This window comes from Hakea prostrata, chromosome 2 (assembly GCF_041222555.1).
Source record: "Hakea prostrata isolate BN-2017 chromosome 2, UWA_Hpros_2, whole genome shotgun sequence".
NCBI classification, from domain to species: Eukaryota; Viridiplantae; Streptophyta; class Magnoliopsida; order Proteales; family Proteaceae; genus Hakea; species Hakea prostrata.
This window is the reverse complement of record NC_142601.1, coordinates 73,851,980-73,864,299: the sequence shown is the minus strand read 5'-3', so window position 1 is coordinate 73,864,299 and position 12,320 is coordinate 73,851,980. Positions and strand designations below refer to the sequence as shown.

At 36.4% G+C, this 12,320-nt stretch overlaps 1 protein-coding gene across 1 annotated transcript in view; it reads left to right on the top strand.

Moving 5' to 3' along the window:
* Positions 1-12,320, top strand: part of LOC149026428 (Transducin/WD40 repeat-like superfamily protein) — a 51,404-nt gene that overhangs the window by 4,410 nt on the left and 34,674 nt on the right. The window contains exons 3-6 of the mRNA XM_089146707.1: positions 905-944; positions 1,039-1,287; positions 6,540-6,639; positions 6,724-6,798. Coding sequence (XP_089002833.1) covers positions 905-944; positions 1,039-1,287; positions 6,540-6,639; positions 6,724-6,798 — 464 coding nt within the window. The remainder of the gene's footprint in view (positions 1-904; positions 945-1,038; positions 1,288-6,539; positions 6,640-6,723; positions 6,799-12,320) is intronic.

Below are 12,320 nucleotides of genomic sequence, written 5' to 3'. Positions count from 1 at the left end.
AATTATCAATTTACCTATATTTTGTCAAGGGAAAAATTATCATTATCAATAATATACCTATTTTTTAATGTGCGGTCCCCACAAAATACATGCGGGTCTACGTCTTAATATGATAAAATAATTAAGAGTTGGAATCCCTATTAGGTCCTACATGGGGCCACACAATATGTGTAGTGAAAAAGCATTAGTGCTCCCCCAACAGGGAGGTGATGGGGACTCTCAACCTTTGCCCCCCCCTCCCAATGTTGAATCTTGGTTCCGCTCCTATGTGCACTTTTTTTTTTTTCTATCTTTCTTTGTACAAATGAAGAAAGTTTAAAGCTTCTCTATTTTTATATTTATTAATGAAATACTTTCTATTTCTGCCCATCAAATGGAAAGAGAAAAAAAAAATGTCACAAGGTTTATACTTCATGGTTTTCAAGTTGATAACATTATTATCTGCTTTGGCGAGTACTTTGACAGATGTGTTTACTTTGTTTTGCCAGCCCTTATACACCTTACACATTTTCTTTGCTCATCTTCTTAATCCCTTCTGCCTTGGTTGAATAGAAAGGAGGAAAGAACAACCCACTAGAATTTGGTAAAGAAGTACGGAAAATACTGTATGAAGTAGGATTTAGTCCTTGCTGTACCTTGGTATATCAGCTACAGAATTTGGGTTATCAGAAGTGAGGAGGGGCCTATCTGTAGCTGGTGTTCGTTTGCTTTCACTTTATCAAATGATCATGCATTCAGCTCTATTTAGTTGTAATTTTCTACACAATATTATTTGTGCATTTCGTTTGGCATATGTTCATCAGGTTGTAATTTCCCTCACTTTGTATAAGAACTTGTGAGTAGTACTATATTATGGCTTGCCTGTTAATTCTGATTTCCTTTATTTTTTTAATATGGCCGATAGAGCCTAAAGGAAAACCAACCGAGGCCATGCGTGGAGGGAGGTATGGATCTTTCTGTTCATGTACAATTTTCTTCTTTTCTCCTGGCTTTTACATAATGTTGAACTTTCTTGTTTGACTCATTCTTCTGTTAAAGTGTTAAGCAGGTTAACTTTTATGATGATGATGTACGCTTTTGGCAACTTTGGCGTAACCGTTCTGCAGCTGCTGAGGCTCCATCTACGGTCAATCAGCACTCTTTGGCTTTTGCCTCTCCCCCTCCCTCCACGAGAGGAAGACATTTTCTTGTCATATGCTGTGAGAACAAAGCCATATTCTTGGACTTGGTAACGATGCGTGGACGCGATGTGCCGAAGCAAGACCTTGACAACAAGTCTCTTCTCTGGCAAGTTCTGGTTTCTCTTGTTGTCTTTGTTGTATGAGAGTTCATACTTTCATTGTTGATAGAATGCTCCAGTATGATTCTTAATGTAGCAGCAAGTGAATGAGGGACACTTGTTCCAAGATCTTTAGATGATCAACAGGGAATGAACTAGGATTCATGATCAGGTTTGGGACCTAAGACTAGGGTTTTATAGTTTTAGAGTAACGGTTCTAAGGATCTAAGATTAGGATTTCACAGTTTTAGGGTTAGGGTTTGGGAATCTAGGGCATCAAGGAATTAGGGCTTGGACTAGGGTTTGGTTGGTCCAATAGGGCTGAAAGTGGGACGGAAGATCACTAGGGTTGGGACAATGAGGTTCCTAAAGTTTGGGACAGATCTATTGTTTAGATTGGCATAGATCTGACCTTGAATTTTGGGTCTCTAGAAAAGTCAAAAATAGGAAAACAAAAACAGCAGCGTAAGATGGTAGAAGATGAATGGTTACTTAACAAATATGGATGGGGTGGGATGGAGGGGAATGGATGAAGTGAAGGAAGCCCAGCTGTTTGCCAATGGATCCTTCAATCTGAAACCCTTGATGCTTGACACCTTAGTCTCTCCTTGCAACAAAACTCTCAAGAATTATATTCATCAAATTTGTGTTTGTTACACGCATAGGCTGCCTATTTATAGCCTTTATTCCTGACTCCTAGCAGGACTTAACATAAAAAACATAATTTAAATAGGACTTCTATCGTAAGTATGACTATTACTTATTTCAACCTAGACTTACTCGAATAATAATTTAAAAATAGATCTGGACTCCTAATTGTAATTATGCCCAGCTGGGTTTAAGTAGGGCTGTTAAAACGACCAAAATAACCCTGGCATTGAGTAGGGCTGTCAAACCTGGGCTGCTTGTCTTGTGTCATTTTTTTTAATAATTGGGAAAATTTCAGGGACACCCCAAAATGAATAGCGAAAAGAATAGACACCCAAAAGTACATCAATTTGGCAGAGACACCCCAAAATGTCTATTAAATTTGCATAATTGTATACTCCATTAGCAAATTCCGTCAAGTTATGGTTAGATAATCCGATAATTACCAAATTACTCTTAATGTGTTGAGTTTATTGTAGATTCTACCCAACGGTTCTCCCCAAATTTATTGTAGGTTTGAGAAATTCCAAAGATTCTTCCGATTTTTACTTCCTTACTCTCGTTTCTTTAGTTGACGTAGTGAAGGAATTTGTCCAAATAAATAAAGAAAAAATTCACAATTTTTTTTTATTCGTTGTATCTTAAATTTTTATGATAATAAATAATTAAAAATTCAGATTTTTTGAGGAGCATATTATTAAGACAATTCTAAAATTTGCACCAATATTTTTTAAATAACGTGAATTTTGACAATGGTTTTTGCTATCCATTATATATATTTTTTAGGTAGTAAATTATCAACAAAATAAAAGCATAAGGAGTGGTAACAAAATTATAAGATTGAATTATTAAAAAAATATTTAAATAAAGCATGAGGACTAAAATTGTAGGAGTAAATTCGTTAAAAGTCTTTTAGAAAAATGAGTAGTGGTTACTAAATTTTGGGAGTAATTATTATTATTTTTATAAAAATGTACTTTATATTAATTTACTGGAAATAGGGTGTGGGGACTATTACAATACCATCAAGGAGGATCAAATTCTGACCTCCCCACTGGTAGGCGTTGGTCATTGCCAATTGAGCAAAGCTTTGATGGTATTAAGGAGTAAATTGTTGAAAAAATATTTTCGGTAGTTAGTCAAAATTTTTATTAGGATTGAACAAAATACATTTAAGTAAGTAGTAAGTAAATATTTTCAAAATGAGAACCCATCAAGAACTTTCTTAAACAAGTTAATGAAGTAAATACTTTTCAATACATCAAACCAAGGAAATTTTCCCAAAGTATAGGCAAGGGGTTAGGGGCAATACTGTAAAGTCACAAGACATTAAGGGCAATTTTGGAATTATGAGATTATCTATCCATGACTTAACAGAATTTGCTAACGGAGTGTACCATTGTGCAAATTTAAGTGACATTTTGGGGTGTCTGCCAATTTGATATATTCTTGGGGTGTATGTGCTTTTCCCTTTAAATTTTTATTTTTTAAGTGGGGGTTGGTGGTATTTGTTATGTGGCATTGTGAACCTAGTCTCTGGTCTTGACTGGTCACTTGGCGGACGTTGTGGGTCCATGTGTTGTAGGACTACCAGACTCATTTCTTTGGTCAAGTTGGCTCAAAACAAGAAAGAGAAGTGTCTTGAAAGAAAAGTTGAGAATGACATCGAGTTACACTAGTGCCTCTAGAGTCTATCATATGAATTAGTGAAATGGCATTCATGTAATTTTATAGAAAACGTTAGTCCTTGAATTCACTTTCTGACAGCTTCCTATATTTGGTCCACTTAAATTCATGTAATATTTAGGAAACCTTAAACTTCACTTTCTAACCATTTACATGGTTACATCCATCCTAATTTGCTGCATCACATGGCTAGCCTAGTTAACATGACCTTGTTACCAGACAAAGATCAAACATGTTTACATTTTTTCATTTTTCTTGTCCTGTCAATTGTTACTTTCTTTAGCATTTTTAACTATTGGTATGAACTAAGAACAGTGAAGTTAATTTGGCATATTTGTGGCATAGATGTTCGAAGCATGTCAAGTGTCTTAATAAATTCAACGTAACAAAGCCTTGTCCAACTAAATGGCATTTGCTATGTGGATTTGTTTTCCCTTACAACACTATTCAAATTTCAAAGCTGCATTTCTTGTTAACCCTAATCCATGAATGCCTTCTCACCAAAATTTTACTTCGACTGTCTCCAAAGGAAGATGTAAACAATAAAAATAAAAAAATCTGAGGTTATATCAAGAGTAATCTATAAAACACGTGAGAATAATTGAGGGAATTTCATGTTTAAAGATTCAAATGAACTGGTTTCATTCAGTTCATAATCGACTTCTTGATTTCTCCCATAATCCTTTCATGCCTGCCCCTCGATCTTTTTACTCCCCAGATCTCAATTGGTTCGTTATTTACTGCTACAGCTAAAACATAGTCTACATTTGTTTCACATGTTATTTGGGTTAAAAAGAAATTGTGGAACACACAGAAAGTGGTAAAATTTTCTCACCATAGTGCATTTGTGGGGGTGGTGTTGCAAAGGCTGAAAGCAAACAATTTGACTGAAATGGGTGGAATTAGCAAGTGAAACAATGTTTTTTTTGTCCTAAGTGTATACATGACAGAAATCTCCGAAATTTCAACTTTAATAAGAAAGTGAAATTTTGGCCAGGAGTGATGATTCTGGGATTCACTTCTGTTTCCTCTCGGCCACGTTGAAATTTGTGAAATTTCCGGACTTTTTTAACTGTGACCAAAGTTTTCCTTCTCACCCACTGTGAGAAAAGATGTCCTCTAGATGTACATGCAATAGAGCCTACTCCTAAAGTACCCATAATGTATTGGTTTTGTTATCTTTTAGTTTCACCCGTCATCAATTTCATTATCTTCAAGATACTCTAATTTCATTTCTGTGTGATAATGTGGTTCTTGATCGATAGAGGACTGACTAGAAGCCAAATCACCGAGTTCTGATCTGCACAAGTAGTTCAGCTTGTTAAACCCAACCCCCCCCCCCCCAAAAAAAAAAAAAAAAAAAAAAAAAAGGGTTTTATGGTCAAATTGGGTTGGGGTTTGGGATCCAAGGCTGTTGATGTGGCAATCTTAAGTGAGTTAGTTTGGAGTCTAAATGTGAAGGTTATGTTAAGTTTTAATGGTGAAGTGATTTGGAATGAAATTTCAGCAATTTCGGGTTAGGAGGTTTTGGGTTCTAGGATTTAGGATGGGCAGTTTGGGCATGGGCTTGGATTCAATTTCCTAGCGGTAGGGAGATTCAGTCCAAGTATGGGTTGATTTTGATGGCTGGTTTAGCCTGTGATGAGCTTAGGGTTTCAGAAAGAAGTTAAGAGGTGGGGGAATTCTTGGGTTTGGTTGTTTGGAGGGTAGGGATGGATCAAACTTACTTTTGTTGAGGAAATCCTTGGACAGCTGCTTGTTTGAATGGAGAACTTAGAATTCATATTGATTCTTGCACAACAGATAATAAATAAAGCTTCATAGTACCACTCAGGCTTCAGACAGCAAAAGCCAATCTTGATCAAACACAAGACAAATCATCAACAATATAGAGGTTTAGGTACCCTTGACCTGAAGCTAAAATCGTAGGTTTATGTTTAGGTTATTTTGAATTTTATTAGCCTATAAATTGTTTTATGTAAGTCTTCTTTGAAGGTGTAAGTATGATACTAAAACAACAAATCCTGTATGCGACATAATCACACGTATTTCAGGCCCATAAAAGTGGCTTATTATGTAGAAAATCAAAGGTCCAACATGTATATAATCCAATCCTAGACTTTTTCTTAATTGAAAAGTATATCTTGGGGATTATTTTGCATCATTTCAATTCTTCATTTTTGTCAATATATCAGAGCTAGTCTTTTATTTGTTGTACAAATTTTCATTTTTTTGCAGTGGATGCATCAAGCACTTGAAACTCTATAGGCACCTCATCATTTTATTGATCCTGCTCTGATTCTTTAGTGCAACAATAACAATCTTATCCATTCCTTGTTTATTTATTAATTATGATTATAATAGATACCTAGGTACATTTCTCTCACGTTGATTTCCTAGTCATCTTGTTGGTGTTGCCATGTGTTACCCCTTCATCTTTGTTTGCATAGGCATCAGGATGACTATGCCTCAACATCTCTCTTAAGTCTCAACAACCCACTTTAAGTCCTATCTTCGAATTCTACATCAATTCATTTTGTTATAAGATCAGTTGGACAAAATAGAATCTATGCAACGTAGCTTTAGTAAAATGAAAGATGTTTCTCTGTTATAGAATCCTAGCTTGTCAAGTGTTATGACAGAAAGACAGGAATGCTAGGGTTTTGTTTGCCGGAAAACCTAGAAAATAGCACAATTTATTATATGCACTATAATCTGAGTGAAAGACAGAAGTTACGTGCTTTATCAAATAACTGAGACACAGGAAACTGGTTTCACCTAACCAAGTATTACAGATTTTATGCTGGAAGTGAAATCTTCTGAATTTCAGGTTTATTATTTGTAATCAATATTCCTAACTTGTTTATTCTTTTTGAAAAGGTTTCTTATGTCTATATATGTGAGCAAATATTTTCATTCTCTGCAGTATGGAGTTCCTCTCCAGATCTGCTGCTGGTGATGGTCCCCTTGTCGCTTTTGGTGGATCAGATGGTGTTATTAGGGTCCTTTCAATGATAACTTGGAAGGTCAGGGTGCCTGTATATTGATTTTCTTTTTACTGTCGACTTTTTTTTTAGGTGCACTGTGTGATGAAATTTGTTCATTGGCAGCTTGTCCGAAGGTACACTGGTGGTCACAAAGGTTCAATAGCTTGCTTAATGACATTCATGGCTTCTTCTGGTGAGGTAAATTTTGTTTAGTATTTCCATAGAACCAAATACTAAAGATTCTACATGCCCATGAAGTAGTATCTCAGGCTTTTCTGTTTGCTGATTTGGAGCTGAACAGCTACGGGTACCTTGACAATTGACATCAGTTACATGAATGATGTAGTTGTAAGATCCAAGTTCATGATCAATGCTTAGATGGAACCAATGTTGTCAAGGCGTGCATATATGTTTAAGCAGTCTCTTTGGGGGCACCTTGGTTGGTGTCGCCATATCACCTGTCCCCACCTTTGTTGGTGCTGCCTTAATTTTTGATAACCCTTGACTGCGTTGATTTGCCTTATGCCTTGCCAACTGAGGGTAGCATTGAGCAGTGTTACTTTCAGCCAGAGTTACAAAACCATGAGAATCTCCACCTGGTCTAGACAAGATAGCATATAGGATATGTAAATGTCATATCTTTTGGCTAACTTGTCTTCAGGAAAAAGCTACAACTCAAACCATGGGGTTTGAAATTTCTAAACTAGGGGCTTTGTTTGCGTGTGTCAAAAAATGGTACGCAAGTGCACGTGTCGCAATTAAGTAGTAAAGAATAAGTAGAGTGTTGATCCCACGGAGAATTTTATCCTTGAATCTCAATGTAAAAGGGAGATTAATTTAAGCAAGATTGACCAAATTACTTTGATTAATGAACTAATTAAATAAAGAACAGATGAATTAAACGAGAGATCATAAAATGGAGAGCATGCAATGGAAAGAACTACAATAAGTGGTATGAATGCTACGGCAAAGTTGCAGCACAAGCCTTATCAAAGAATTTGGAATAAAATTGTACACGGGTATCTTCTAATCCATTTATGCATTAACATCCTAGTTTAAAACCATCATATTCCTATGGGGAATTGAATTGAGGATGCGAATTATGCCTAGGTTCCAATGGTGGTTACATGAGGCAAGTGAATATCCCTATCCTTCCCGCTAATTAGCTAATCCACCTAGGGATCAAGCTAACGCACATTGTTCAACTGAACATTGGTCTAGCACCAATTAACTTTCAAGTTAACATAAATCACAACATTCATTCAATGATGACCAATCAATAAATGAAATTACTCAAAAACATGCATGTTGAACACATTGATAATAGATTGTGCTTCAACAAAGTTATAACAAACTGAATAATCTTAATATCTTATAGCTCAAATCACAGGGATGGGTACTTTATCACCCCAACAAAATAAGAAACTAGCTCATATTAAAGTTCAAAAAAAGAGAAATAAATGCAGCCATTAAAAGAGTTCAAGTAGAGTACAAAGAAAGAGAAAATATAAAACCCAATAGAGAACTAGAAGAATATTTCCACAATGTTCCAACTCCCTATCTCTAGCAGCTCCTCCTCTTGGCCGAATTCCTTTCTTTGTGTCTCTCCTTCTTGCCTCCTTTTTTTAATTACTGCCAAACTTTCTTAAGTGATAGAGTAAAAATAGATTGTAGGAGTAGAACCTTTTCTTTTGAGATCAATGGCTGAGATCCTTCATATAATGACAAGAGGAATATCTAACTGGTTGGCCCCTTTTTTGGTGATTTCACTTGATAATGCCATGTGTCTTCAACCTGAAAAAATTATGTTGCAGTAATGCTGCAGCATCTCTACAACAATCTGAATATATTTGTTCTTTGTTCCTCTTCTACGACTCATGTCATCTCTTCATCCATTGTAATTCTTCTCCTACAATGCCAAGAAAAAGAGGGCTGATTAATTCCATCCATTAATTCAAGGAAAATTCATGCAAAAATAACATAAAAGACCTTTACAAGACTTAAAGCACTAAGATTCACTAAAACAAAATTTATTGAGAACTATCACTAAAACAAAAAGAAGTCACTCTTAAATCACGCTATCTCAGGTATGAAATCACTAGAATTAACTCTATTTCATAGAGTTATCACACCCCCAAACTTAAGATAGTGCTCAACCTCGAGGGATAAAAGAAAAGCAAGAAACTAAAAAGCAAAGGGCACCATTAAGAGATTAAAAGAAAAGAAAAGACAACAACCTAGCTTAGTCATGCAATATGATAGAAGTTATAAAGAAGTTGCCTCTCAATCTTCCTTTGATTTTTAGTTCCAACACTTCTTGCCAATAACACTCAGATGTCATAAATTTACTCATAAGGCTACCCTCAAGTGTCTGTGAAAGTAAAGGATCTCACCCCAAATTACCTTTGTCTAGCTGAACTATGGTCATCGAGCTTAGTTCATTAATTTCATAGGTTAACCGAATGATTACCTTTTCACTAATAAGGGACCCCATATCCTTTGGCACCCCCAAAAACCTGTTTACAATATTTTGAGTGTTTGACCCCCAAACTTTGTTTCTATGAACTTTTTTGTTTCAACTACTTTTGATGTTTACATTTGTGAAGGTACCCGGTTACTCAACAAGATCATAAACAAAAGTGCACACGCATGCTCTTATTTTGGGCTACTGATTGACGCAAAAGTAAACATGGGTTACATGCGTACTTGTGGTTACTAGGTAGCCTAAAACAGCAGAGCAATATTCTCTCTCTTCTTTTTTTTTTTTTTTTTTTTTTGGGGGGGGGGGGGTTCAAATTCCTGCCAATATACACAATGCATAAAATTTTGGGAACAAATCAAGCTTCAAGCAAATTATCACTTGCATTCACCCAATCTTGGACCCCTTTAATACGTCAATCTCAAGGTTCTCATCCAATCAATTCTCAAATCCTAAACTCTCATATTGATCCAACCTTCCCAGGTTCTCCAGGGCTCGAAGCATCACTTGGTGTTCAATAATAGGACATCAAACATATGAGTACCTGAAGACATCAAATTATCATAGCGGCTAAATTTGTGCTAAAACATCCTAACAAAAGTAGATTATGAGGCATGGATATTCTTATCACTAACTACCATCCATATCACACAACAAACTAAATTGACTACGCTAAATTTTTTATTTTTTTGAAAGATAACTATAAATGTAAACATTCACTCTATACACAAAAGTGACCCTACTATAACAAACGAAGAGCAAGATAAAGTAACATCCAATTAAAAAAAAGAAAAAGAACTAGATAACCACAAAAGAGAGACATCAAACAACATACACCAAACAAACAAAATATACCAAACCATTAAGACTATAGAAAATACACAAAACACCATAGTTAAACAACCCACACAAAAAATAAAGCATGCACGAAATACGCAACACCTCCAAATGTAAACTGAGCAGAGTCCTCATAGCTCTAAATCATTCAACATATAAGAATTAAACTGGAGAATTGAGTGAAGAACAGAATAGATGGAGATGATTACTCCCATGCCAGACCCCTAAACTTATTGTTAAAGCAAATGCAAGAAACATCCACAAAGACAAAGTGTTTTGAGATACTTATCTGCAAAGGATTGTATTTATGTGAGGGTTTTGCTGCAGCATCAAACAACAAAGCGAAAACAAAGCCACTGCCAGATTTTCCTGCTCACTTGACACCTCTGTTGTAATTGGATGAAGGATTAAAGATAATAAAATAAGGCTTGGGGTTGAAAAGGTATGTTAGTTTTGGCAATGGATTATGTTTGTGGGTTTGCGCTTAAGGTGGTTTGGATTTATTTGACAAATGAACTTGGGTTGGTTCTTGTGTGGGTGGGGTTGGGCTTTAAGGTGGTTTGGCTCTCGCTCTTTCTTCCCTTTTTTCTGGCTTAAAAGCCTTAGCAATGCTGCAACATTGCTATAGCATCGCATAACATTTGCAGGTCACAGAATGCATTCCTGGAAATGTAAAACAAACTTTGTTGTAGCTTTTCTGTAGCATTATTGGTGAATTTTCCTAGGCAAATGTTGCTGTGTCTTTGCTGCTGCATTGCTATAGCATCGCATAACATCTGCAGTTCCAGAATGCTTTCTGTAAACATAGCACAAATTTTTGCTGTAGCATTGCTAATGAGTTTTTTTTGGGCAATGACAAACGCTCCTCGTTGCTTTCTCGACACTCCCTGCAAGTCAAAATACATGTCAATCTTATTTCAGTTTCACTACCAAGTTAAAACTAAAAGAAAAAACAAAGATTACCCAAAATAAGAAACTAGACCAACTAATATATATATAAAAAAAAAACAATAGCAACATAGCTAAATTGAAAACTCAGATTGGGTTGCCTCCCACAAACGCTTGTTTTTAAGTTGACAGGCCAACTACTTCCCTTTTTAGGCATCTTGAAGGGTGATTTAAGTCCGGTGATCCTCCATCGTGCTTCTCCAATAATGCTTTATTCATTGCATGCTCTAGTTCCCAATGCCATTTAATGATCTCTTCTTGCACACCTTCCATAATCAGATTCAAACTCCGTTGCTACTTCACATAGTTGTGGCAATATTCTTCCAACAAAAGTTTAGGCTTGTAGATTGAAGGATTGATCCCTTTGATCTCTGTTATATTTCATCCCAATACTCTTTTATACTTCTTTAAATCTTCAAGTAGCTTTCTCTCTTGATCCTCTGTTATCACTTCTGAAACAATATTATGAGGTATTTTTGCTTCTCCCAAATATGCATATTGAAGGTAATATGAAGGAGGCTTATTTGATCGACTACCGAAAACTCATATTCTTCCAATCCTGATTTGATAAAATCAAATGAAAGAATAACAACTTAAACTTTACTTTTACCTTAATCGGCCTTGAAGTAGAAACATAGAAGCACTCCTAGCAATGTGGAAAATATATTGGATTAGTCCATTCGAATTGGAAATGTTTTTTTGTAGATTAATAAATAATATATTAATGACAAGGAAACAAAATACAAGGTCTTTAAGCAGAAGACCGAAGGGAAGAGCTTAGGCCCCAGGAAACAACAATGAGCCTGTTCCTTGGGGAATCATCAACAGTGGGATGGGGAATGGCTAACAGCCTAGAAGAAACATCAAAATAGATGGTCATTCCAAATCCTATCTATAGAGCGGGATTTGGAAGTCCATCTTCTAAGATGGCGCTCCCACCAAAGGTAATAGATAGATGCACAGTACACTAGCTTACCAATCCGATCACAAATGGAGGTTCCTACAGAGTTTCTCAAAATCCAAGGGCAATCACGGGAAAACCCGAAGGAACGCCTCACACGGGGCTAAATAGAGGCTTGGGCTTTTCCTTAGAGCAATCTGGAGAAAGGGCAAGAAAAAAAGAGGTGATCCAAATCTTTCAAACCGTTCCAACAAAGAATACAATTGGGATTGATTGGGATATGGCGGCTGATTAGGAAGCATTGGGTGGGGAGAGCAAGGTTAAGGGCTCTCCAAAGGGTTAGGGAGTGACGGGGGATGAAGCCTTTGAACCAGACCAAGGGGGGCCAGGGGGCTTGGGGCTGTGGGAGCAGAGGAGGTTCCAAGCTGAGGAAGTGGAGAGGGATTTGGTGGGGGAAGGCAACCAAACTATGGTGTCATATGTGGAACTAGAGATAGGGGGCAAAGACTCCCAAACTTGTGTAAGAATGAGGAGGGGTGTCGGGGACTAAGTGCC